The sequence below is a fragment of the Saccostrea cucullata genome, unplaced genomic scaffold, assembly GCF_032062105.1.
Source record: "Saccostrea cucullata isolate Sc308-1 unplaced genomic scaffold, CSIRO_AGI_Scuc_v1 ctg431, whole genome shotgun sequence".
Classification (NCBI taxonomy): Eukaryota; Metazoa; Mollusca; class Bivalvia; order Ostreida; family Ostreidae; genus Saccostrea; species Saccostrea cuccullata.
Window position 1 is genome coordinate 126,337 of NW_026931011.1, and position 27,566 is coordinate 153,902.

General features: G+C 32.8%; 5 protein-coding genes across 29 annotated transcripts in view; 3 read left to right on the forward strand and 2 right to left on the reverse strand.

The window, feature by feature from the left end:
* The window catches only part of LOC134231028 (adenosine deaminase-like), a 116,945-nt gene that overhangs the window by 35,948 nt on the left and 53,431 nt on the right, over nucleotides 1-27,566 (reverse strand). The gene's annotated exons all lie outside the window — the stretch shown is intronic.
* Nucleotides 1,436-15,822, forward strand: LOC134231020 (uncharacterized). The gene is made up of 10 exons (XM_062712889.1): nucleotides 1,436-1,574; nucleotides 4,243-4,451; nucleotides 4,845-4,985; nucleotides 5,313-6,234; nucleotides 6,642-6,942; nucleotides 7,187-7,418; nucleotides 7,510-7,594; nucleotides 7,738-7,872; nucleotides 8,038-8,218; nucleotides 8,458-15,822. Exons 2-10 carry the CDS (start codon nucleotides 4,267-4,269, stop codon nucleotides 8,709-8,711), a joined length of 2,436 nt encoding a protein of 811 aa, XP_062568873.1. The 5' UTR covers nucleotides 1,436-1,574; nucleotides 4,243-4,266; the 3' UTR covers nucleotides 8,712-15,822.
* On the forward strand, nucleotides 16,936-22,520 carry LOC134231021 (sorting nexin-4-like). The gene is made up of 13 exons (XM_062712890.1): nucleotides 16,936-17,036; nucleotides 17,639-17,745; nucleotides 18,036-18,174; nucleotides 18,547-18,624; nucleotides 18,795-18,866; nucleotides 19,009-19,056; nucleotides 19,275-19,403; nucleotides 19,589-19,716; nucleotides 19,896-19,985; nucleotides 20,319-20,409; nucleotides 20,700-20,857; nucleotides 21,266-21,380; nucleotides 21,584-22,520. Exons 1-13 carry the CDS (start codon nucleotides 16,938-16,940, stop codon nucleotides 21,629-21,631), a joined length of 1,302 nt encoding a protein of 433 aa, XP_062568874.1. The 5' UTR covers nucleotides 16,936-16,937; the 3' UTR covers nucleotides 21,632-22,520.
* LOC134231023 (costars family protein ABRACL-like) lies at nucleotides 23,738-26,864 on the reverse strand. 2 transcript variants are annotated; one of them, XM_062712919.1, is made up of 3 exons: nucleotides 26,734-26,864; nucleotides 25,325-25,394; nucleotides 23,738-24,371 (listed from the first exon to the last, which is right to left on the reverse strand). In XM_062712919.1, the coding sequence occupies exons 2-3, from the start codon at nucleotides 25,383-25,385 to the stop codon at nucleotides 24,181-24,183; spliced, it is 252 nt and encodes an 83-aa protein (XP_062568903.1). In that variant the 5' UTR covers nucleotides 25,386-25,394; nucleotides 26,734-26,864; the 3' UTR covers nucleotides 23,738-24,180. The 2 variants fall into 2 exon arrangements, with proteins under 2 accessions (XP_062568903.1, XP_062568902.1); XM_062712918.1 differs by lacking the exon at nucleotides 26,734-26,864 and adding an exon at nucleotides 26,466-26,596 and having other exon boundaries at nucleotides 23,739-24,371.
* Nucleotides 26,676-27,566, forward strand: part of LOC134231022 (arf-GAP with GTPase, ANK repeat and PH domain-containing protein 1-like) — a 39,574-nt gene continuing 38,683 nt past the window's right edge. For all 24 annotated transcript variants that reach the window (XM_062712891.1, XM_062712899.1, XM_062712893.1 and 21 more), the window contains exon 1: nucleotides 26,676-26,878. In XM_062712891.1, coding sequence (XP_062568875.1) covers nucleotides 26,704-26,878 — 175 coding nt within the window. In that variant the 5' untranslated portion in view covers nucleotides 26,676-26,703. The remainder of the gene's footprint in view (nucleotides 26,879-27,566) is intronic.

Genomic DNA, 27,566 nt, shown 5'->3' on the forward strand with positions numbered 1-27,566 from the left:
TGTTGAGAAGATTCTTTAACAGTCAGATGACTGTAAATAAGTGTTTTATGGTAAAAGAAAACAATTTTTTCCCCCTAAAAATGGTCTACAACAGGTTTCTCAAACTTGAGAAATGTATTCCCTGAATGATGGTTATGTACCATATTTTGGCTAAATAAGGTGTTTTGGGGACAATTTTTCACTGAACACAACAGTTTTTAAAGTTCAAGAAAACAGATAAAAAAATCTTATCTAAATGGCAAATCACAATGCTTAGTTCATAGGGTCATTAAAATAATGTGATATGATAGGATTAATGAACTCATATTGGTGAATATTGGCTCAAGTTGGCTGTACAAATGCACAAGCTTGGGAGAATTATTAATGCATTTTACCTACATTTTATTAGAGCCCTGTCCCAGTTTCAGAAATCCTAACACAGGAGCCATGAATTTTGCAATTTTAGAAAAGGCACTCTTGCTCATTATAACCATACACTTTGTATTCTTAATGCCCAGGAGTAGAGAAAAATGCATTTTCATTAAATAACCAGGAGTCCTACCCTAACACCAGAAGTGAACCCCTGACCCTTGGGTCATTATAATTGTACAATTTGGGAAAAACACTCTTGTAGATCATAGTATAATGCATTTAAGGGGAGAGAAACTGCATTTTCAATATTATATTTATATATTTAACCAGTAGGGTCACACACTGACACCAAAACTCCTGACCCTTGAACTATCAATTAAAATAAATTTTCCAAATTTGATAAGGGATCAATGTTTATTATGTACAATCATATAAGCAGCTTGACTGCTTGATTATATCTAGAAGAAAGAAGATATTTTTTGTAGCCTCACCCCTCAGGCTGGGGGGGGGGGGCATAGAATTTTTGTGAAAAACTCCCCTTCACCCAATATGATGTTTGACAAAAAAAGATAGACCTACAAATAAAGCCTTTTTCTTGCCAGGTGCAAATGTAGTAAATAAAACGTGACGTCACAATGCATAGTTTTTCTATAATACAATGCAAATCGATATGTTGAGACACACTCTAAAGCATTGTTATGGGCACAAAGGAAATAAATTCGTTATCCAGGTTCAATCAAGGGTGTACGGGGATTTACCCCGGGTTGTATTCCATACACCCTTCGGCCTTCGGCCTCAGGGTGTATGGAATACAACCCGGGGTAAATCCCCGTACACCCTTGATTGAACCTGGATAACTAATAATATTAGCCTAAATAAAAAGTGAAATATTCATGAAAGTTACTGAAAAGCGATTTGAGAATTAATGCCCCTGTGTTTTGTTTTGTTTTTTTTTTTGTTTTTTTACAAAAGTGAGGGACAAAAATAAGTCATTATTCAAAAAGTTTCTTCAAATAAAAAAATAATAATTTAAAACATGCGCAAAGTAAATGAAAAAAAATCATAGGTGGCGCTGTTTTGTAAGCGGGAGTTGTCGGTAACAGCTGATTAGCATACACAAAGCAACATGAAAGTCAATGGCGCAGTTGATCAGAGAGGAATTACGGTGAAAAAGTAATATAACGAAGCAACAATTGTTTGACAACATAAGATAAACTTTAAAGGTAAGCAAAAATAGACTGAGTCGTTGGAATATTTAGGTTTTATATCAGATTTTTCATGGAAACTGCATAGAATGCATGTCGTATGCTCCACTTCCTTTTCTTTCTGTTGTGACTACAAATGCTTAAAAATAGAAAATAAAAAAATGAGAAGAAATTATGTAAATATATGTCGAATGTAAAATGTAATGATTTATTTGTAATATTCATTATTCTTATTGAATAATACTGGCACTGGTTTGTACTTGGCTTATGAAACGATATCGAACACCGGTACGTGCAGCAGACATGCCTGCGACCGATACATGGCACCATGATGACATGACGAAATAATGACGGTAACATAAATAACAATTTATGTCATGGTTTTTCCTTATTCGACATTTTGAAAGAAATGTAGTAGGATTTTACCTGAAGGCCGGATGCATTGTTTAATATTTTGTTTCACCGCCATGCCGTAACGTTTTGTTGATTACAGCCATTTTATGTTGACAATATATTTTAGGTACAAACGTGATAATACAAGAATAAAAACTCACTGATAAATATAAATAACATATGGATACTTATAAATCTACTTTGACATTTGAGAATATAAAGTCTCATAAGAAAAAGACAGATTTGCATGCAGGAAAGAGGCCTAGATTATAGATACAAATGAAATATTATAAAGGCTGGGTATATTGATAATCCACAATACAAAATGATCACTGAATCTAATTAAGATAATCTTTGTTGATGATTTTGATAAAAAAAAAAGTACAAATATACATAAAATCCAAGGATGTGTTATTAAGAACTTTTAGCTGTATCGATTTCTGGCAAGATTTCAAATAGCCTGATAATTTTCTTGTAATTAGAACATGTGCTGAAGACATTTTTTGTGTACTGTCAGTTAAAACTGATAACTAATTGTTTCAACTTTAAAATTCACTGATAGACCTTTATGAAAAGGAAGTTTAGTTAAATTTTTCTGGGTTTTGACATTTGCTTCAGATTGACCTTTATAAATATAGGAAGTACGTAGGATATAATATTTGGTTTTTAACATAACTGCCTGGGTTAGTAAAACATTGATGTTCAGTCCAGTAAAGCAATTAATATGTTAATGGACCAGACAGGGTTCAAAGTTTATCTTTAAAATAAAAGCTGTTAAAAAATAAATTTTAAATAAGTTCATTTACTGGACACCAAAACTAAAAATTGACATTTTCGGAAGTATCACTTAAGACTGAAATCATATGCCCTTGGAACCTTGAAGGAGGGGGAAGGGATGATACATGTATGTAAGGCATGGTTTTGGTCAATATGGTAATGTACAGCAGGAAAGGAAACAGTGCATATATGGACCTGGAATCGAAACCAGGACCCTGCACCAATAGAAAGGTGTTCTACCTACTGAGCTAACAAGGCCAATATCCACAGCCCAAACCAATATATCCTGCCTCCTTAAATTGTCAAAATTGTATTTGCTTCTGGAAGGACTTTCACCTGCAGGTCCGGGGGTGGTAAACAGTACCAAATCTATAAAAGCAAATGGGAAAATGTATTGCTGGACCTGGGAATCAAACCTAAGACCCCTACAGCACTAGTTGGGTGCTCTACCGACTGCTCTACTTAGGCCAATATCCATGGGCCAAACCATCACATTCTTCCCATCTTTAATTGTCTTTAACCCCTTTAGACACCAAACCAGGCTCTTCCCTGGCAGGTCTTTTACTTACTTGTATCACTTCTATGACCTGGAACAGCACCATATTTTATGGGAAAGTAAAAATTTATTGCTGGATCAGGAAATGAATTGAACCCAGGACTCCTGTATCACTAGTCAGGTGCTCTACCTTTTAAGCTATGCAGACTAATACATGTGTAATATAAATTATTTCATGTGCATCTCAGTTTAAAGCCAGTTAAGTCTAATATTTCATTTTTATGCCCAACTCAGGGTGTATTTAAATTGACTTGAGAATGACTGATTAAATACATATAAAATGATGAAAAATTTTGGAAAAATTAATCATTCTTCAAAATACTGTATAAGCAAAATTTTTAGCGAGGATTCAATTTTGGCATTATTAGCGAGGGTGCCAAGATCGCTAAAATTGAATATCGCTAAAAATTAATTGTGTTCTAGTTGTAATAGTTTCTTTAGTGAACATTTCAAAATTGCTAATATTACTTCTTGCTAAAAATAAACTACAAAATTTTAAGGACAAATTGCTAAATTTGCGTCTCGCTAAAATTTCCACTTATACGGTATGTATATGGGTTTAGTTAAGAACTTTAGAAAAAATGGAAGCTGAATATTAAAAAAAAAATAAGTAACCACAGAATGAATATGTATTTTTTTGCCCTTGATTTTCAAGAAAGGTCAAAATTCCCAATTTTTTAAAATTTCAAAACCTGTTATGAACCTAGGAGGTTTAAAATTAAAGTACTAACAAATTATCTAAGTTTACATGGATAATTTAATGTGTTGGTGCATGCTTTTGTGTACATGAGGGAGGATATGTTCTTGGTTTGTTCATAAAATTGTTCATTATAACTGTCAAGCATAGACTGCATTCTAAATTTAGGTCTGCCACTTGTATTTCACTCAAAGGTTCATCTTTTTGCACTTTTCAATTCAATAATTCAGCATCATTATTAATTTGATTTACTGATCTTACAGGAAACTTATGGTAAGAACTTCAACATGTGTGATGTGGCAACTTTCAACCAGAGACATTTTCAAGGCAGCTCAACAGGTGGGGTCACAGAGAAGGGGAACTTTGACCTGTACTGGAAGAACAAGAAAGAGGGTGGGGAGGGGAATCCCATGAACCCCACATTTAATCAGATGGACTCAGGCTTCTTTGACCAGGTCAACTATTGTGAGAGGTAAACAATGAAGTGGACCCAATCGGGGTATTTTATTCTCTGTGACTGGCATGATACAAGTATAAAAGAATGAATATTGATTTATCAATTGTCAGAAAATTATGAGTGCTGATGACTTTCCTTGATTTTGATTTCCATATTTCATTAGCGTAAACAATCCTTAGGTCTCCAAGGGGAGTTGTTCAGTTATTGATTAGCCCTATAAAATACTTCCTGATATAATATTATAGATAATTGAGTAATGATAAAAAACAGAATTACAAAAAGTTTGTTGATAAATCTTGACTGTAATGCACTTTAATGATGTGATGTGTGGTACTGATAAATATGTGAAATATTTATAAATGAAGTATTAATGTAACACATATTTAATATATTGATCTCTATCTTTAGGTATGATGTCAATGCTAATGGAGACAAGTTCTCAAAGTTTGATGACATTGTGTCCCAGATATTGGAAGATGACAGCTCTCTTTATGCATTTAATCAAAACCTGAAAAATCTGAAGCTTTCATTCAGCCAAGGGAGTAATGGGTAAGCATATTTAAAAGGAAAAAACAAATGCAATGATTAATACGCAAATGATTTTTATCCCATCCAGTATTTCAAATAATTGAATTTAATCAAATAATTTGAATTGACTGAATACTTGCTAAGAAAAGTATAGAAGAATTTTTTTTGGGGTCCCTGTAATTGAAGATTTAGGGCATCTATCTGGAAATTTTTATCTTTGTCAGCAAAAATTTTACATTAACTTTTAAATGATTGGTACTTATATTTCATATTTCCTATAAGTATGCCCTACCTGGGACAAAACATCATTGTGTCAGTAATTAACAGATCATTACAAATACATTTCAGTTCTTTGAGTGTCCCCTCCACCCCTGGGAGTGCCTGGTCTGCAGTGACAGATGAGATGCCACCGAAGGCCCAGGACAACAGGTTTGACTTCAGCCTTCCTAGTAACCCAGACTTGTCCACCATCAACAATAACCTGTCAGACTTCAGCTCAGACATCTCCCTAGAGGATCTAGAATCACTGCCAGCCAAAACAGACGGACCAGATCTGGAGCTACTCCAGTCCTTTATGATAGAGCAGTCCAAGAAAAGCCTGAAAAATCCGGCATATCTGGATAATCACTTAACGGAGGCTTTCTTGAGCATGTATGACATGAAGACTATGCCCACAGCTCCCCCTCCTCCTCAGACCAAAAATCTGTCTCAGCAAAGCATATCAGGGAAGGAATCTCACACCTGTCCCCAGTGGCCTCCATATGACAACCAGCATTATCTCAACAGCCAATCTATGACATCTAACTTCACACAACCAGGAAACTTTTCTCAGTATGCGAAGACTCAAAACTTACCACAGGGAAATTTTGACAAGACTGAACTTCCAAAGTTTCCCCCTGAAGTGCCCCCACCTTTGGCTTTTCCACCCAGCAGAAATCATAACTTGAAATCAGAAGCATTGAATTCTCCAAGAAACTCAGACATGAAGCCTTTAAGCTCCAATGAACAGGGAAATTTGTTGCATGCAGGAGTTGGAAATTGTAGTCAGAGTTTTCAGCCAATCGAGACAGGGGACAGTAAAAATGTATTGCAGCCAATCCGAGTCAGCACCCATAATGCACTGAGTTACCAGGGATGTGGTGCTTCAGGGCAGAGCACTCCTGTGTCACTGAATGGAAACAACTACCAGGCATTTGACAAGTATACTTTGTCTCCAGTCACCAGTGCACAGGGATTTGGTGTGCAACCCAAACCTCAGATCAGGCCACAGGTAAGAGTTTGAATGATGTCAATGAAAACTGCACCATGCAATATAACTTCACATGTATTTGATAGAATGGTTTTGCAAATCAAATTTTTGTTAACAATTGTACTCAAATGAGAGACAAGCTGGCAAGTCTAGAATTAACCACCCTTTGAAATATTTTTCCATTAAATTTTATATTGCACAGGTTTCTGAGTTTGTAAAGATTTTATTAAAACTTGTCTATTTTAATTGCTCTTGCATGCATATGTGAATGAAGAATATTGTTGATGGTTAGGATGCAATTTAAAACATTGTCACTGAAAATTCCACAATATTTACATGTATTGAAAAAAAAATTAAAAATAATATTTGGGTTAGCTATTATGTAAAATCTGTGAGTTGTCTTCATCAATGTGTTTTATTATGTACAGGAGATTTCCCAGTTGCCTGTTTCCTACCAGTCTGTGTTGCCAGGGGATAAATCTCAGCAAGGGAGACCCAATGCTCACATCTCCCAAGCTTTTAGGCAGAAAGTGGCCAAAATGACCCTCCCCAGCCCTACACCAGCCAACCCCGAAGTCAAATACTCACATGAGATGACTGACAAGTCACACTCAGTCACTCTTCACAGTCTGACACCCACCAGCTATGGTGACTCCTCAGCCAATCCCCCTCTCTACCACAAACGACTCTCCAGGGATAATCTGTCAATGCAAGACTTTCAAACACTAGGTAACGGTTCACTTTGACAAAATATGCAGTTTGTTCATGTATTATGCATTTTGAAGAAAAATACTCAGTTTTAAAGGTTTAGTTTAATTATGTAGAATTAAATTCAGTGGGTATAAATCGAAGAAATTACCAGACAAACATGAAGAAAAATTATTATACCAGGTAATTTTTTTTAAAGTAACAGATTTCTTAACAGAACAGTCAAACTCTGTGTATATTTAACATTTCTTTGTCTTTTAATTAGGTACTGTGGCACAACCACACCATCCAGCATTTGTTAAATACCTGCCAAACTTTATTGCCCCTCCACACTTCCTTGCCCCCTCTGGTGCCTTACCTAGTGAGGCCTTTGAGTACTACCATGTGGACCCCTACGGCAGACTGATTCCCCCCATGTTGACCCCAGAGATGTATTTGGATGTTCCTTATATCTATCCAGGGATTCATCAGGTTATACCCAATATCAGAAACCCAAGGTACATTGTCTTCTCTTTGACTTTAAGATTGCGCTTTTCATGTGATCTTTAGTTATTTTATCTTGATAATATGATTGTTTCTGCTCTTTAGGAGAAGTGGTCCATCAAATGAACTTCACCTCAAGTTGGAGGAGTGTTATGATCAGTTCAGAAACATTGAGAGAGAGCGGAAAAAGGTTAGACAAATTTCTCTTTGGATAACTTTTTTTGAGACTTTAGAATAGTGCATTATCTTTGAATACTGCTCAAATATATATATGTAAGTGCACTGATTTTTAAATAACTTCATAATCATGACTATTACTGAATGTTTAAACAGACAGAAGCAGAGTTGGCAAGGCAGAACCCTGGTAAAAAGGTGTCCAGCACCAACAACATTGTAGTTCCACGCCTACCCTCCAACCCTTCACGTGTAGATCGTCTGATTGTTGACTCATTCAAAGAACATGCCAGGGTAGGTTGTTTTCAGAGAAGAAGTCTTGCAGGTCAAAAAGAAGAGACTATCCAGTCTTTGAAAGGGTTTTTAGAATCTTCATTATACAAGCTTAGATGTACATTGCTCAATAGCTATTGATAATAAATGCAAGAAATAGCGAAAAATCAATGTTTGTTATTACAGATAATAACCCTGGTGGACAAAATGGAGAAGTTACGTAATTTTGTGTTACATCCAAACATTCACTCAGCACTGGAGAGATGGCTGGAAGGAATTCGTAAAGTTCAGGCCCGCCGCAAGGAAGAGATAGTAAACGCCACAAACCGCCACAGGAATGTAGGAAACCGCCACCAGGAGGACAAAGGTAGCCATTTCATTGACTCTGAATAAGTTAAATTTGAATTTTAGTCAGATGTATCTGAAACTTTAAATCAATTTGCAATGTTTTCCTCTGAGTAAACATGATATACAGTCAAATATATGCATGTGTTCGTAGTTATTGCATGACCAAATCTTCATTGGTTAGATTTATAGATAAAGGTCTATTAAATAGCAGTGAATTGTATTCCTGCAGCACTGGTTATTCTTGCTTTTATTTTATAGATGTCCTAGCTTTAGCAGCCAGTATTGGAGAGCTAACCACTCTATGTAGAAAGGCAAGAACAGCGAACTGGTGTGCTCTACAAATGGCTGACAAAGATAATGCCCCCCTGGATTCTCTTGGCTTCGAGATCAAAACAGAAATCACCAAGGAAGGATTCCCTGTGTATGTGTCACAACAGAATGTTATTGAGCTTCAGGATGGGACGGAGGACACTGAGAACACAGAGAGTAAGGCCAAGGCAGAGGATAAATAAACATCAGGGAAGGCAGGAGAATTACTGCTGTCATGGAGTCAGAGAGTTTTTGTGCCAGTCTTTATTTCTGCTTTTTGTGTCATTATTATTATTATTAGCTTTTAAACATGGTTCATAGATATAGCATTTACTAGCACTGTTCTATCATGCCTGTAGATTAGAAGCTGCCTGTTTATTATATGATGTATTGGATAGAGGAAAGGTAATTATTCTACATGTAAGTATTATCTTGTGTTAAATCAACACAAAAGTGGAGCATGTCTTCTTATACAAGAATGCATATTTACTAGTAGTTGTCTCACAACTTAAAATGGCAGAATAGATGGACTTAATTTGAATTCATGAAATAAATTTAATCGCCGTAAACTTATTTGCATTGAAAAGTTCAGAGAATAGACTTTTTTTGTACATGTATCTCCAATAGTTTATTCCAAGATAATATTCAAAGTGTTGGACAATGAATTATATGAGTTTTGTCCACAATATGTACATGTATCAGTGGTTGTATAAAATATGAATGAAGGAATTGTATTAGGTATTATTAAACATGAGGGTGACCACAAGTCAAATTTGAGAGTGATAATCTGATAGGTGCTACTTTTAATGGTGATTCACCCTCTGTCAAACCAAGGTTAAGTTCTGCACCAGCAATGCTTATAATTTCCTCTCTTTTTTTTCAGTGTTTGAACTGCTTGCATTTGCAGTATATGTACTAATTATTTCATAATGTGATGATTATTTGATTTTCTTGGTTGAGTTCACATTGGTGAATGAATTGATTGATTAACTAGTTAATGAAAATGATGTATTAACAATGACAATGAATTTTACATATCATACTTTTCTCTTTGATTCTAAGTCAAATTTAGGCTTTGAATACTTAATTATGAATTGCTGGTGGTACCTTGATGATCTTCCTCTTTTCAATGCATGGGTATATGATTAGTTCCGATTATCATTACTCAATATTGTATTATCATTGTATTTGATATATTACTAAATTAATTATCAGGAATATACAATGTACTCTGTGAATGTAAAGATTACATGAGTGTAGTTAGTTCAGATTATGATATATTGTTTTCCCACTTTCAGATACTTCAAACACCTTACTGTGTGTTGAAATTTCAGCTTTGTTATAAAAGTTACATGTAATTTTAAAAAATATAATTGTTGTAATGAAGCATAATTTTAAATTCAAGAGATTTTTTAATATCAATTACACAAGTTGTATAAGAAAAAACTATAATTGTATTATCAGATCTGAGAAATTTGTACATAGCAGATTTTCATTGTGTAACAGTCCCCTAACCTACACATGTTGTAGGTGGTAGACATCAAATGGCAGAAATTTTGCAGTTGTTATTTTTGCAAACCATGACTGTACTGTGATAACTGTATTTGGTTGATGCATTTTTTGTTTCGTTGACAAATTATTTAAAAAAACAATTTTATCCTGCTTTATTTGAATCTCATTTTTCTGCACAAAATTCATGTCATGTTGACCAATCCCTATTATTATGATTTTTTTTTTTTTCAATTAATTAAATGTGATATGCAGTCTTGAGACAATTGTATACAAAGAAAATAACATTAGAAAAAGGTATCATTCCAGTGCTTACAATTCACAGTCATATTTATTGTTGTTGGTTGTGTGTTTTCATTGTATTTGATCAATATTGTACATTGTATTTGTAATTCTAGCAATGATGCTTGTATATTTTTATACTGTGTGCTTCAAATGAAAATGTAAATAGTTCTTGTAGTGAAGAAGGGCTTAGAAAAATGTGCCTAAAATTTAGCAATCAAAGATTGGGCTCAAAATGAGTACTTTAAACCAGGACTCGAGGTAGGCTGTTTCTATCAGCAGATAGTGCTTAATAAGAAAAAAAAAAGAATATGATAAGTTAGTTATGATTAGATGGTTATGATAAGTTTGTTAGTCCAAATACTGGCATTTTTTGCATGAATAGAGATGACACTTATTGTTTGTAAATGTAGCTGAATTAATGGCCATACCCACTGTTTATCATATCCAATACTATTTAACAAACTGACAGGTGTACTGTCAAAACTTTTTTCTATACTGCTACAAAAAATTTTGCTCAGAGTTAATACTAAAAACTTAGTGAATTTATCAATATCCAGAGCTGCTGAGAGCAGTCTTACATATCTTATATATCTCTTGTAGTGTTCAGGTCCTCTTTATTTAGTTCTGTCTAAATTAACCACAGCAATTAATCATTTAATTAGTACCTTATAATTTTTAATAATGAAATTAGCAACACTGTAGTAGAACTATTATTAATATGTATATGTGGTCAACTGCCGCTGCATGTTTTTACAGTATTCTGAGAGACAATATCCACAAGAATCAAAAACACTGGTATTACTTGATAAGATATATTTTTATAATCAGATTCCCTAGTCAGTAGTCTCCCTTTAATACCATGCTATTTATGATGTTGATGTGCAATTTTTATTTCTCCCACAGGTTGACAATTGATCAATAATCAGATTGAGATGGAGTGTTTTCTTTTTCTTTAACTTGTGTTGCTATTGAATTGACAAATCCTTAAGATTTTGGAGGATATTGTGATTTTGTTTGCTTTGTTGATGAGTGCTATATTAGTGCTATATAATTTAATACTGCAGCTTTCCTCTGTCCCTATTTAAAACCCTACCCCTCTTTCCTACTCTCCCTCCCCTATCATATAGTCTCCAGTACCACAAGTTGATCTCTGGTCATTACTCAAATTCTGTTTGATATGCAATACACATGTTCTGCTTCTTATAGATCTTAAATGTTTATTGGTGCAACTAAATTTCTAGTCTCATAACAAATGATTAGAATGTCTGTAGTTTTCATTTTCTGATTTTCAATGTGTTTGTCATACATGTTTGTCAGTTTGAAAAGCACTGAGTTTGTATTTATTTGATTTTGGTGGCAATTTTTAAAGCTTTTCAATTTTGTGTATTATGATTTAACCATTTTGGTGAAAAATATCCAGACTGGGATGTTTTTATTTTAAACCACTTGACTCTCCAGAAAGTTTATTGCATAATTAAGGCTTAGCTAAAGAGAAATGTTTAAGTAATATATCAGGAAAAGAATTTTACATGTTTGAATTTTTAAGGATTAATATTGAAATAAATGAAAAATTGACAAGCACTCCAAAATAATGTAAACAGCTGCATGTATACTTTTAAAATTGTTCCCAGAGAGTATTATTTATTGATATGATTAAACTTGATATGGAGAATAATATTTGGACAGTATTAATGGATATTTATATATTTCCCAACTCTTTGTATTTAATGTAATATCTGCAGAAAATAAGCAGAAACATAGGAAAGGCAATGAAAAATGAAGAGAAAAACTTCAAAAGATGTTAATACCATTTGTTTTTCCTTAGGTGCTTCATTTTAAACTAGTGCTTGTTTGACTATATTTTTGTATCTAATTGTGTGATATTTTCAACATATCTGTATATTGCTAATCAAGCTTTTGAATGTCTTATTCTCATTTAACTTGATTAAATTTTAGCCTCCATATAAACAAAACAGAGAACTACATAGATTTGCTAGATGTGTTCAGTATTTATAAATCCATGTATATATTCACAGTTCTGTATGTAGAGCACTGATATTAGTTATGGACCAATGTTGTTACATTATATTTACTTGTTTAGCACAGATAACACAAGTCTTTATGTATGTTGTATTTAGCTTATAATCGTTATAGTTATTGGTGTTTGTGATATTTTGTGATTCTTACTTAAAAGTTTGTATATATACTCAGAATTATTGCATGGTGATATATATATTTAATCTATGGTTAGTTTGTTTTTATCTGTAGTTAGTGTTTTCTCAGGATAACAGTGACAGTGTTTGTCAATTGTATGTTGTCCTTTAATAACTATTGATTTGATTTTGTTGCAACAAGAGAACAGCTTTTTATTGCTGAAAAAAAAGAGAGCAATATTTCACTTGAGATTCTAGAATAACATGAATTGTATTACAAGTGTCTTTAGAAAAAAAAGACAAAAGGGAGTTATTTTGTATGTTAATTTGTTTTGATATTTTGGTAATCTTTTAGCTGGACATAGTAAGACACTAGGTCAGTTTACAATGGTTGTTGTACTTTGAAATATTAGTGTTGTATCAAGAACTGTAACTCTGTATTAGGCAGACACATTATATGATGCAAGAGGTTTACACAGAATAGCAGATTGGGTTAATGAAAGGAAATGAAATATTTTGTGATGATTTTAATGGATTAAGATTTCTCGAGTAACATTCTTTGCTGTTTTGAACTTAAGTATTTAGCCATGCAAGATTAAGATGACAAATGTAACTATTTAATTTAGTTTAAAAAATGATTTTGTAGAAAATAATTGTACAGAGAGATTCAAGAAGATTATTTTTTTCTTTTATTGTGATACAACTACAGAATAATGGTGCAAATATAGGCATCTGATGCAAATTTTGAAGTCTCAAGGCTGGTATTGTAGAAATATATATACACTGTATATATGTAGTAAATGGGTATTTTAGCCAATTACACAGTATGTATTTAGTTTCAAGTTTATAATAATCATGTTTTGTTACTTAGATTTTTGTGAGTTTTTAATATCAGATAGAGTTTATTTTAACGGTGTCATTCTTTGGTATTTTTTTTTGTTTTTTAGCCTTGTGTTGGTGGTAGTAGTATCTGAGGTTAGATTTTTCCGCAATTTTTAAACTAAATATATATTTGCTTTTGCAGTCATGAAGGAAATTTAATTTTGTTTTGGTCATTAGTCTAATTAAAAATAGATGCTCTGTGGTATGTCTTTATAAACAGGGTTCTACATTATGTAGTAGGTTCATTGAAGAGGTTGACCCTGTGCTTTTATTTATAGCACTGTGTAATGTAAAAGCTTGATTGTAACTCAGTAATCTGCTTAGCTTCCTGCGTTGCCAGGTTTCCTAGATTTGATTAATGTTCTTTGAAACATAATGCTCATATCATGCCAGATATAGTTTAGATATAACCATGACAACAGATCTAACCTCAGTGCCTGACTAGATAGAGAAAAGGGATTTCCAATGGGTTCATTCTAAGCATCTCATTCTACCCCAGGGATTTATCATGGAATCACTTTGTCATTTTTCTCTAACTACACTTGTTATTTCAGTTTTGTGAAAGAAAAAAGACAGCATTAATTTTTTATTCAATATGAATTTTATGATGATAATAATCAAAGAAGAAAGAGTAGCCCTCTAGATAAAGCAGTAGTAATTGTCCTAAATTTTAAATGATGGATAGAGAAAAGACTACAAATCTGGAATTTATGCAATAGGATTCTAGGAGATGGAGGCATTGTCTTTTTAATTCATACTCTATATTTTTATTGTTCATTTGTCCCTTGAAAATAAGTACATGCATAATATTTGAATAATTTCAGAAATCAAATGTAAAAAGAAAAAAATCAGGGAAATTTATCAAATTATGGACTTGTGTCAAGGTATACAGGGTTTTGAAATTGTCATTTTTGTATATTCTTTGTATTTTTATGAGGAAAAAAAAGTGATATTGTGATGTTGTCCAATTTGGTGAATACTAAAGTTATCCAAAACTTTTATTTTAGCTTAATACTTAACTCCAGTTTGCGTATGTATTTTATATATTGTTCATGTTTCAAAAGGGAAAATATTTGAGAATTTATTATCTTAACATCACCACTTGCCATTAAAACTTTTTCATCGGTGCCATACTTGGTCAAACTCAGCAAATCTGTTCAGAATTTTCTGAAAGTCTGTTCCCAAGGTTATGGGTCAGAAAATATATAGTTCATTTTAAGTACAAGTTGTGATTATTTTTTAACCAGTCTTTCTAGTAAAAATACTGATAGATGAAACATTTGCAATAATATTTAAATTTTTATTATCTTGCATGAAATAGTGTTCTTGTCTTCCAAAAGACCTAACAGTAATTATAATCATTTTCATTATTTTTGGGAAGGAACCCAGAAGAAATGGCTGGAGTTTTTTAACACAAGCAGAAAGCACTGATTTGTGTTGTTTGGTGCACACATGTAGTTAGTATTTTATGTATTCAAATATTTACTTTTTTCTTGATGTTCTTTAGTGCTACAAGTAGAAGGATCATGGAACGAATAGATTGTATGATATATATACAAGATTTGGTCACCACATATCATCTGAGGTCTGGAATTTCTCCTAATGTACATCTTGAATTCCAATTCCTTTATTCCTTGCATTCCTTAAACAAAAAAAAATTCTGATTTTTTAAATACTTAATTTTCAAGTCTTTTAAGTTTTCAGTATCAAATAAAGGATTAGAATAATGTCAAAAATTTTCTGGTAAATGCAATAAAAGTGTGCCTTAACTTTCAGTATTACAAGCAGGATTTGATTTGACTTCTATATTCCTAACTTCCTGATTTGTGGAGATTTGGCCAAGACAGCAGGACTTTGCATTATTGCTCTATGCCAAAGATGTGATTGATATTGTATGTAGATGACACTTGTGTATTTTGGTGTACAGCTTAGTAACTTTTAGGTACTAGGTGTAATTTATGTACAGCTTGACAACACTAGTGTACTATGTGTATTTTGGTATAGAGCTTAGATTGACAATAGACTTTGTATGTAAATGAATTAAGGTTGGTTAGAGGAACAAGAAATTTTTGTTTGAAGGCATTGGCTTGTAATAGTAGACTGTGATAATTTGTTCAGTTATAGTTTTTTTTTTCCTCTGTAAATGATTCTATGATCAAGAAGGCTCTCATAGCATGAAATAATGAAACTCTTCATGCCTACCTCTGCAAGTTATGAATGCAATAAGATAAAATTCTATTTGTTTTATGCCAGAGCATATAAAACATTGTTGAAGTTTGTTTTTTCATTGTTTGGATTTTTCAGTTGAAATTTATCTTCAGGATGAAATTAGATCAATCAAGAATGAACTTGTTAATTTGAAAACCTTTTTAACAAACTGGAAAGGGGTTGAGTTTAAAAGATGAAAGTGATTGGAATGTAGTGTTGATGATTACTTTTCAAAGTACTTTTTTTCTATCAATAAATTGTTTTCAATATGAAAAAATGTGTTTGTTGAAATTTTGAAGTCAAAGGTTTGCTCCTACCATTGGAGAGGTTAATCTAGACACTGATCGATCTAGGATTTGAAGTTTGGTGACCACAAAGCATGTAGAAGTTATCTGTGATATGTGCCAAAATGTATTGTCTGCACAGAAGATGACCAGGAAAAAAAATTTCATTTGAAATACACTTTTTCACCTTTATCACAGTAAAATCAGAACCTTGTCACATGGGCCTCAATGTAGAGTCGTATAGAAAACAAAAGGCAATGGAGAAGACTCATAAAGGAACAAATATGTTCCATACCCCTAATAAATTATTGTTGTAAGTTGTAACCATACAAATGTTCAGTAATCCTGTATACTACTGATACCAGAGTGGCTGAGTTAACTGCCTTTGATAATGTAAAATTCATGTGTGGTGGTTGAGTGCCACAGCATTTGGAAATTCTGGTATTTTCCAACTGGACTTCATTGAAGCTGAGATTTTTTCACGTTTGTATTGATAAACTCTAAAGGAAAAAAAGCAACTTAATTGCAGTCAAAGAGGTAATTATTAATGAATTAATCACTCAAAATTAATTTCTTATTTACATGTAGGATGTCACAGCATAGATATTTGTACAATTTAAGAGTGGAAACCAACACCCTCAAAAATGGAAGAAAAAATTGTGAATCCATGCCTGAGCTATTGATTTGTGATGATTGAATATAGATAAGTTAAAAAAATCTATGGTTAAAACAAATAGGGGAAAACCCTCCTTTTTTTCTTCTCCTTAATTAGGCCTATATGTATATTATTTATTGTTTCATAAAATAAAAATAGTTTGATAATTTGGAGAATGGTCAAGTCATTGGATTCAAGTGATATTATTGATTTAGACTTTGAATTACTGGCATAACTGGATAACTGTCAAAGGCACCCTGTTTGTATTGGTTGGAAAAGGGGGCGTGTCCCATTTTAATTCTATTTATGGAACAACTTATCTAATATCTTCCTCACTTCCTTGGGGATGGTGTTTGGTCCTTCTTATCAGCCGGGTGATTTAATACATGTAAATCCATATACCAAATATGAGTTCATGCCATATATTTGTTCTGCATTCTTTTCACGGTCATCATGGCTGACGACGATACAGTGCCGAAATATTCTCCAGAGGGTGTACCTAATGATTCTTCTGAAGAAGATCCTTTTGAAAATGCTAGGAAAGCTGGAAAGGTAATAAAAAGATAAAATTTTCTACTGCAAAAATCTTCTTTGCTTAAATTTGAATCAGGGACCTATATACTTAGTATATAGGTCTCTGATTGAATACATTATGCATTGCCACAATGTCTTTCAATAGACTAAACTAAAGCAATAGAATATGAATCAGATAGTCCTCCTTATTGTGTGTTGATGCCTCTCACTTCCTTGGGGATGGTGTTTGGTCCTTCTTATCAGCCGGGTGATTTAATACATGTAAATCCATATACCAAATATGAGTTCATGCCATATATTTGTGAGGTCTGCATTCTTTTCACTTTTGATTCTTTATTTAATAAATTCCTTTATGATTGAAATGGAAATTGAAAGAACATGTTGTAATACTTTGATATTTTACAAATAAAATGCCATATAGAGCACTTGACTTCTTACAGAAGTAAATAAATGACATCTAGTGTTGTTGCAAGATTCAGCTACTATTAAAAAATTGACTCCGAAGAAAGTGCATCAGCGACTTCAAAATCAATAGGCCCTGATTTTGGAAATCAGGGATTTTCCACTGCCCCATGATCATGAATTAAACTCGTGTACATTCTGTCTTTGTAATTCTGTAGAAAAACCTGCTTCAGTGGATGGAGATATCTGTGGCTGAACCAGAGAAGAGGATCGTGACATCAATGAAAGTCCAGGATACGTTTATTGTGTATCTGATTGAAACAAGGTGACATATTAAACCTTCACACATTAACACACAAATCAGACCTAACCAACTAGCATCTCTTCCCTTTGGCCTTGAAATAAAATATTCAGAGATGATACACACAATATATATCATTGCTAAAGTCTCTAAATGGTAGAAAAATGATACATTGACAATCAAGATCAGAATAAATGTTCCAAAATTCAATGATTTTCCTTCAAAATATACATGTACATGAAAATAAATCTTAAGATTTTTATTATACACAATAAGCTTTTATTGACAATGTCACACAATTTGACTTCATCTAGAATAACAGATAAGAATGTAAAGTACAATGGAGATGGAACTTCCTCCTTGTGGAGAAGATACAGTGAGTTTGAACTACTACAGAACTACCTGACCATAAGTTACCCCTTTGTAGTTGTACCACCTCTACCTGAGAAAAAGGTAGGTTCTGAAAATTTTGTTTGTGGCTATTACATGTAGAATGAAACTTGGAACTTCAGGTGAATCTCTACGCCAATTGAAGTTTATCTGAATTTGTTGCATGCAATCATTTCTAACAGACTCGACATCCAGTAAAATAAAGCTAGATATTGATTAACTTAATTCCTTTGTAATTTATTCATAGAATTTTTATGGAAGCATATTGTTTTCAAAACTTGAAATTAAAAAAGGTACCTTTTACAAAAAAAAAAAAAACAAAAACAAAAACAACAACAGGACACACTTTAAAAAAAAGGAATTGAATTTGAACAGTAATATTAAACATCTGTCCAGTCCTTTAAATGTTTTGAAGAGGTAATCTGTGTTTTGTAGGCTTCTTACATATGGCAGAACAGCCCCACTGACAAGTTTGACACAGAATTCATTGAGAGAAGGAGGGCTGCCTTGGAGGTAAAACGAAAAAAAAAACTCAACAGTATATTTTACAAGGGAGCAGAATGTTTGAAAATCATTAGTCATGAAAATAATTTTCTCTTTCAAATACCAGATTCAGTTTCATGTGCACATAAAAGATGATCTTGTAAAGCATATGTATGCTAAAAACTCAATGTTTCTGACAGATATTTATGCTGAGAGTGGCTGCTCATCCTATCCTGTCACAAGACAAAATCTTCATTGGATTCATGCAGCAGGTAAATTTTTTTAATGAATACTTGGATCAGATTCAAAACCAAAAATTGAATTTAATTTTACATTTATTTATTGTATACAAGTTGTATTGTATACATGTATATAAATTGTGTTTTCATTTTCCGTGCTTAATTTTGTTAACAGGAGGATGGTTGGAAAGACTCAGTTTACGCAACAGACTTTCAGAGCAAGGTGAGAAGAAATTTCACCTTTATGTCAAGACAATAAAAAGTGAATCAAACCTTCTTAAATTCCATTTATAATCTATATTTTCTTTTGGTAATGATTGCAGCAAATCTCATATACCCCTTTTTGTGCTCTTTGTGTAAAAGTTTTCATTTCTGAGACGTCAAGAAATTGTACATTGTGCACTTATGAATCATCAATAAGATGTGAATCTCTGTTTACAGGCTGAGTCCAGAATTAAAGCCCTGAGTGCCTCCTTCAGATTGAGGAGTCCCGATAGACAGTATGAGGAGCTGAAGAATTACTGTAACGAACTGGAGAGTAACATTGCTAACTTACTAAAGATAAGGGCGGTAAGTAAACTAGAGAGCAACATCGCTAACTTACTAAAGATAAGGGCGGTAAGTAAACTAGAGAGTAACATCTCTACCGTACATGCAGCATTGCTAATATGAACCTTTTTCTTTAATTAGTTCACACTGACTTAAAATCAAAATTAGTTTTCATTTTAATATTTTTAAAAATTTTTATATCTTAGAAAATGGCTGACAAACTTTATGGGATTCACAAGATTCACTCTAACTATAGCCGAGTGTTTGGGGAGTGGAGTGGAATAGAAAAGGATATGTCAGAACCCCTTCAGAGTGCCTCCCATTACATGAATGTGTAAGTAGGTCATCATGTTACTTCATGTATATGTGTCATCAGTCTTTACCAAAAAATTGCACATGAAATATACAGCAGAATACAATTGCATATATACCCTCAAGTGCCCAGTAGTCATGTGCTTAAGAGGACATTCAAATTTCTGAGGAAGAATTGTAATTTAAATGAGACTGTTTCAGGTACTCCCAGAGTGTGGACGGGATTTTGGAGGAAGAGGAACAGTACGCTGATCAGCTGAAGGAATACCTGGCATTTGCTGATTCTCTCAGGTTAATGTCCAATGTTATAACCCAAATAAATTATACATTTACATCAAGTATCCCAGGAAGTATTCACCATTAAAACCCAAACAAATATACCGGGTACATGTACTTTTAGAAGGAGTATCTAATATTTTATTATTCTCTCAGGTCAGAGTACTGTTGAATCTTACAATGAAACAAATGTAATATGAAAGCCTATAAAATTGATTAACATCATTCTCTGATAAATAGCATATAATGGAAAAATTGTAAGGATTTTCAGTTCACCATGGTGTCCCAGATATCAATTTTTGAGATACTGAAGTTCAACTGACTAACTACTCTGGGATATTTTAACAGGTCGGTTTGTAGGAAGTATGAATGTCTTCAGTACGACGTGGAACGAGTGGAGGATAACCTGACCTACAAAAAAAGTCAGAAGGAAATGCTGGTATTTATCTCCCTTGAGTCATTTCATTTATACATGTAAATTTGTACAGACATCTTTTCAGAAATATTTTACAAAAACAACTTGGGGAACTTTTGATACCCTTACGCCTCATCATTATTTGGTGTGTTTTGAAATTTTCCTGTTAAGATGGCTAAATTTCTTGTTACTAATACTTTTGAATAGGTTTTGCAATGACCTCGTAAAATTCTTCTCCAGACTATGTTATAGTAAAAGTCCTTATCTGCAGCACCTCATCTATTATTATTATTGGCTCTCCTTGTTTTTAACAGGAACAAGGAAAAACAGGAGGTACATTCTCATTAAGTGGGATGAAGACCAAGATATTTGGTAGTGACACTCCAGAGCAGAGGGACCAGAAAATCAAACAGCTCGAGGAGCAAATCGAGCAGACTCAAGCTGAGCTCCGCTCAACCACTGAGGAACTTCAGTAAGTTTACTTCAAAACCACCCCTAAATTAAATCTTTATGTAGCTTTGCATGATGATCATCTCCATCAAAGAAAAAAACATAGCTTGGTATTTAAGTCTTTTTGTATTCCACATATATGTCAGTAGATTAGTTGATGTAAGAAATATTAAATGTAGGAGGTTTCTTATTTATTCACCTTTACTATCTTTCCAACTACACAGATGTTTAACTTATAAAGTTTAACTAATAAAGTTTGTTGTAAATTTTTGGGTAAATTGAAATGTATTAATGTTGTGAAATTATATCATTTGATTGTCCAACTTCAAAATAATTTTGCAGATATACATGTACATAGATTATAAAAATTGTAATTTTTTTAAAACTATATTTTGAACTGTTGTCTTCATACTGAACTTGTATTTTGTAGAAAGTTTGTTGATGCTTCTGTGAGGGACATTGACAGATTCAAGCGACAGAAAGTGAAAGACTTGAAAGAAATATTTACCAATTATGCTGTGATGCAAATAAAGCAATGTAAAAAGGTATGTTAATACATTTGAATTTGTACTTTGTTATGCATTTATTTAATAGTAATTTTTGTAGCAATTTAGAATATACTTATACACACTTGCACTCTCTCACACACACAAGTGTTTTACTATATCCCTTCCAACTTCATTGTTAGGGGGTAATAAATGGTTGATTCCAATTAACATTCAAACTCTTTTTTTTTTTTTTTGCATAGGGAATCGCTATATGGACCAGTGCTAAGGACTGCTATACAAAGATGTGAGGTCGTGTGTGTTAGATTTTTTTCGTTACTATACCAGTGGAAAAAATCAGGAGGTTGTATTGAAACACTGAGGATATGTGCAATACTGGACCCGCTCTGGACACATTACACTCTGTCATTGTGCAATATTTAATGTCTACATTTTTAGTCATTTAGCAAACCTTAGGGCTTAAATTATTTATTTTCAGTAGTAAAGATTTTTAAGGTTATTTGCTGTAGATAGGTCTGATGTATAAAAACTAGTCAGAAGTGTTGTGTAATGCTCTAGAAATACTCACTGTAAATTGGCATTAAGTGGAGATCAATGTTAATCTTAGCTGTGCTGTATAGTGTATAAAAATTATGACATTGTTTGGAAATATAGGTAGTGAAAACTGTCTAATCCGACAACTGTGTTAGCTGTCTCACTGTTAAATTTCATTCCCATTTTAATTTTATCCATGTTTTTATACACTGTCTAATACAACTCCCTGTCTATTCCGACATAAAATTCATCTCCAAGTGCATGTCTGATTAAACAGATTTCGCTGTACATGAAATGTGATAGGTTATAGAGAATATAGGAGGTATATTGTCAGAATCTACTAACACAAGCATTCTCCAATTTGTTAAATAGAATCAGCTTTGACACATGGAAACTGAAATCTTAAGAAAATTTGCCTTTTCTAGTGATGGTTGTATAAAAGCTTGAATTTAGTTAAGTGTCTGATTATGTGTAGTTTACAGTACTAGAGCTATGCTGAATGTCATTCCAATGGAACTCTGTTCTCTGTTGAACTTGTGAAACTGCCAAATCATTTATTTTGTTTTATACATGTAATGTATTGTGTTTTTTTTATCCATAAAATGTTTAGAGTTTTTATTAACTCAATAAATCTGTGATTTGTCATTTGTTTTAGCAATTTTCGGCAAATTAACATCATTGTATTATGAAATCACTAATTTTCCTGGGGGTTTAAGCTTCGTTGTTTTGGGGGTATGGAGAGACCCACAAAGTTATGGAAATGTAAAAATTGATATACATTACTACTAAATATTTTCCAACCACGAAATCAAATCCCAACAAAATCTTATTGATATTGATTTGTTGGTAACTCCTCTTTGTGAGGGCATTGATGAGAGGAAAACGATAGAATCTTTCGGAGGCAAGAGAATGTTTCAAGTTCATCTGAACTTAAGGATCAATGGTCGACTTTTCTGTCCAACATGTGTTAACTACAAGAGCTTTTCATAGTTACTGTGAAATCACTAACTTTCTCTGGGGGTTAATTTTCGTGGATTTCAAGGTATGTAGAGACCAGAGAATTTATGTCCACCATGAAATGCAATTTTTCACATATAATACTACACATGTACTGAACAATTCTTCAACCACGAAATCAAATCCCCATGAACCTATATATTTTCCTCAAAGCATGAACATTTGGCCCCTCAAAAATTTGTGATTTTACAGTAAACAGAAGAGGCCCATGAGCTACGCTCACCCTAAGCACTTTGACCAGGAAATTAAACAGTTTGAATATATACAACTGGTTCCAGACTACTGCCTGAGAGAGGGGATGTGATTTTTAAGATAACTTAAATATTTGAATCTAAACTTGACATTTTGTCAAATTAAAATACAAATGTATTGAGTAGACCAGTGGTGAGAGCACCTGACTTGTCGTGCTGGCTACCCCTTTCCTGTTACATTTGATGCCCATTGACTTGCAGATGAATGTCCTGTTTGGGCAAAATCTATGTGGGTAGTGTTTGTTTGAGAGCAATGAGGGAGGAATGTGGTGATCTTGGCTTGTTGACAATGAATTTTAGCTTAGATAACTCCTGCATTTCTGGCTCCGGGGCCATAAAACTGAGATGAACTCGCTTGAGATCAAAAGTAAGCTTGTCTCAGTTTTATGGTTGAAGACTGGTTTGGTTCTCTAACCACAGAGCTATGATTTTGATTCCCAGTCCAGTCATCACCTTAGATCCACATTTTTATGTTGTGTACTTTTAACTTCTATAAATTTTCAAATCAAGCATGATGGGTAGCAGGATGGGTCAGATAAGTGCCTCCTAAATGATAAACTGAACAAAAATAATGTGCATAAATTCACTTTAATGAGGCATTGTATGTTAGTTTATCTGCAAGACATGCACATTTTATTACGTTTGTTTTATTTTCATTGTTAGAAATAAAATACAAAAGTTATCAATAATATAAATATATATCATTTTTTGCATAATAATTAAATTGCTAAATTATGTTTTGAAATAAATTCAGAAATCAACTGTTTGTATGCTATCTTTTATAAACCAATCATGGAAAATGTACGAAATATCACATTTACATACTGTATACAAGTGCATGAGGTCATTTCAATCTTAGTCTTAGACTGGGGTATAAGTTAATGCTTTGAAAAATTGATACTACTGGTAAAACAAACTTTAATCACAAGTATACCAAAAATATATTGCACTTTTTAAGGAGTTGAAAAAAAATATCAAAAAATAAAAAGCATTATCAAACTATTTGTGTCCCTTGCATTAAAGCTTAGAAATGAGTATCACAGAGTGTCTTTGAGCAGTTTTATGGAGACATTATCGTGGACCCCTTGCAGTAGAAGTTCTCCATCATAGGTCACAACCTTCTTCCTTTTCGCGGCACGAAGAGTTCCTACTAAGGCCTCAAATATATTGGCACATCTGTCATCATTAAACAGGGTTCCAAATGTCACACACACATTTCCATCAGAATCTTTCAAAATCAAAAAAAAAGATAAGAATTAATAAGTATGTAAACTTAAGGGAACTGTAGTCTGATTCAGTTGGACATAAAATGTCAAAACTGTATTCAGGTGCAGCAAAAATCAAACATATTTCTAACAAAATATTTTGATGACTGTAATATTTATGCAACAATTTTAATTAGAAATTTGTGTATGTATGTCTTTTCTTTTGGTGCTCTTTAATTACTCTACAGTTAGTAATCCTGATCATAATTTTAGACTTAAATAATTTATTAAATACCTTGTGATGCCCAATAAATGAATAAAGGAATCACAAGATCATACTAAGAATAATTAAGACATTTTCTTACATCCTAGATCCATACAGAAATTTGCAACCAATATATGTCTGTCTTGTGATCTATATTTTCTTATTTATGAACATTTTTTTTGTTGGCTTGAATCAGCTGTTGAATTGTATGTTGACAATTTCATCATAGATAATTTGCCCAGAATTGGAAAGGGTGCCTATAAATATGAGTCATCTGTTGCAGAGATTTCTGTCAACAGCAGTTTATAGCCTATCTGATTATAAGCACTTATACTCAGCTGATATTGTATTATGTAATATGCACTATGATGTACTAGATTGACTTTTTAAAAAAAGAACTCATTGATAGGAAAACTTTATCATCAATCAGTGAGTGCTTAGCCACTCACAAAAATATATTAAGTATACAATCCTTCACATTTAATTGTAAAACTGTTATTACTGGCTTCTTTAAATGAATGAAATAAGAATAACTGATGGGATATAAGTATCACTTCCTGTCTCTGATGATCTGATGACATCCGTCAAGTCTCAGATTCATTCCATGCTCTCTAAGTGACACGCCTTGTAGAACTTAAAAGATCTACTTCAGATAAAACAGTGCTTAAACTCGTTCTGACCTCAATACAAGCTTGCTGACATAACACTTACTTGGGGAGCCAAGACGCTTTATTTCCTCTATAAGTAATTTGATTTCATGTTCAACATTCATACTGACTAGCTGAAATAAAAAAGAAGAAAACAAATAATAACTCATAAACTGTATAATTATACCTCACATACATGAATATTTTTTAATTGTGACATTTTCTATTATAAAAAAGGTAAAGAAAACAGATCTTTTTAAGTTTTTTATTAATGATGATATCCATAATCATGTCGAAGTTAAACCAGACCCCCCCCTTTCCAACCAATTCTGAGACTGAAGTTGAACAGTGAACACGTTACGCTTCTATATATATATATATATATGTCAAATATTATCTGCCAATGTTTAAAGATAACAAGACAGGCTTCCTTAAAACCAAAAAGAAGTAAATTTTAAGGTCACAGTGGTCAAATGTAAAAATACAAAGGTCAAGAAACATCATCTTATGCTATATGATTTTTTTTTTTATGATATATTAAGTCTTTTGGGCTAAAAAAGATACTATGATAAAAAAATCTTTACTTTCCAGAATACTTTATATTAATGATTTCAACAAAATCAATTCTTTTGGCATAAGATTGGAGATCAATGGTAAAGTTTAATATGAATACATGCATTTCTTATGCAGTGCACTATACACACATGAACTCTCCAGACTTATTAATTTTTTTAATTTAATCATTCAGAGTAAAATCAGAGAAATAAATGAATGTATTTATGTTATTGATGTGTCTCAAATAAGTAATACCCTACATATCTTAGTACTGTGTCACTACTGTAATACAACCTGACCCAGTCTTTTAGTACATAAAATCTTTTCTGTCTCAAGTGTCTGCAAATGAGATACTTTATATTTTAATTTAATTTAGTAATACTTATCATTAAGTGTTAAGAACATCCCTTCTTAAGATTTAATTAAGAAAAATTATAATCCATCCGTAACATATATCCTCAGCTTTGTCATAATTTTTTTTTTCATCTGGGTCAAGTTTACGAATAAGATGTAGTATGACATATCTAAACAAGGTGCCCGTAGTGGATATCACTACTTTTATATCCTTTAAGAGGAAATATGAGACTAAAAACAATTTTCTGTGAAGTTGAGATTTTTGAAAACATGCGTATTCTCAGTAAATGACTCACATAAAGAGAAAAACAGTCTTTCTACTAGAAGAGGTGTGATAACCAGGAAGTGAACCGGATGTAAAGAAATAATATTGTACGCATGCTCGTAATTTTCCTTCAACGCATGCGTATTGATGCTAAAGGCCATTTTTGTGTATTCCTAAAACACATCTTTCAGTAAAACATAATTTCTCATCCTCTGTCAAACTCAACCATGAAATTAATCAAAACAAGATGATTTTGTTTTCACTACACGATGAATACTCGGACCCCGATGCAGCCCTACCTAAGTAATTCGCTGGCCATCCGACAGGAAATCCAGAGGTTTGAGAGTGTTCATCCGTCTATCTATGCTATTTATGACCTGATTGATGCAATACCGGATCACCTTATTCAGCAGCAAATACGGGAGCACGTTGTCTGTATAGAGGGTAGGTCCTTATACAGTTCCGTCACATATGTTATAAATTATAACAATCGGATCACTGTTTGAAGCTCCCAGCTTCAGCATCAGCCATCATAATAATGAGTCCTAACTAAGAAAGTACTACTTGACCTTAAGTACAGTAGCTTGAGGAGATTGACAATATGTGCACTTGTTTTGTTTTATAAAGAATGCAAACAATTTACTATTTGTTTACACAGCTGAGAGGATTAGATGTCATTATTAAAGTCAGTCCTTGAAAGTGCACATGTCAGTGTGACCCACTCTCTAATCCAGTAAATACACATAAAGTTTTAATTCTTTCCTTTCCACTTTTGTTAGCTTAGATTTATCATTTCCACCTGTTTACCTTTCAAATGAAAGTATTTTATTTTATCTCTAAATAAAATGTAATTTATTCCTGCATTGTCCAAGTAATCTCGGGTTAAATTAGCTAAATCAAAGGAAGTTATTTCAAATTGCAAGTATTCAAATTAATATCTTGACTTGTTTGCAAAAAAAAAGTTAAATCTTTCAGAACCGTATGTTGGAAAGTCAATGACCTGTAGGTAACGCCTATATGTTAAGTTTACATCTCCTTGGTATTCTTTTTGAGATCTTGTTTGGTACTCTCCATTGAAGAATTATGAAGTCTTCTTATTTTACTCTCTAAGAAATATTATTTCGAAAACAAA

Excerpts from the sequence above, each read along its gene's own strand:
- LOC134231020 (XM_062712889.1), top strand. The coding sequence starts at position 4,267 with ATGTGTGATGTGGCAACTTTCAACCAGAGACATTTTCAAGGCAGCTCA. Across the intron at positions 4,452-4,844 it reads CAGGTCAACTATTGTGAGAG|GTATGATGTCAATGCTAATG; the intron begins GTAAACAATGAA and ends CTCTATCTTTAG. Across the intron at positions 7,873-8,037 it reads CATTCAAAGAACATGCCAGG|ATAATAACCCTGGTGGACAA; the intron begins GTAGGTTGTTTT and ends TTGTTATTACAG.
- LOC134231021 (XM_062712890.1), top strand. The coding sequence starts at position 16,938 with ATGGCTGACGACGATACAGTGCCGAAATATTCTCCAGAGGGTGTACCT. Across the intron at positions 18,175-18,546 it reads CACCTCTACCTGAGAAAAAG|GCTTCTTACATATGGCAGAA; the intron begins GTAGGTTCTGAA and ends TGTGTTTTGTAG. Across the intron at positions 19,057-19,274 it reads CAACAGACTTTCAGAGCAAG|GCTGAGTCCAGAATTAAAGC; the intron begins GTGAGAAGAAAT and ends CTCTGTTTACAG.
- LOC134231023 (XM_062712919.1), bottom strand. The coding sequence starts at position 25,385 with ATGAATGTTGAACATGAAATCAAATTACTTATAGAGGAAATAAAGCGT. Across the intron at positions 24,372-25,324 it reads AAAGCGTCTTGGCTCCCCAA|ATTCTGATGGAAATGTGTGT; the intron begins GTAAGTGTTATG and ends TGATTTTGAAAG.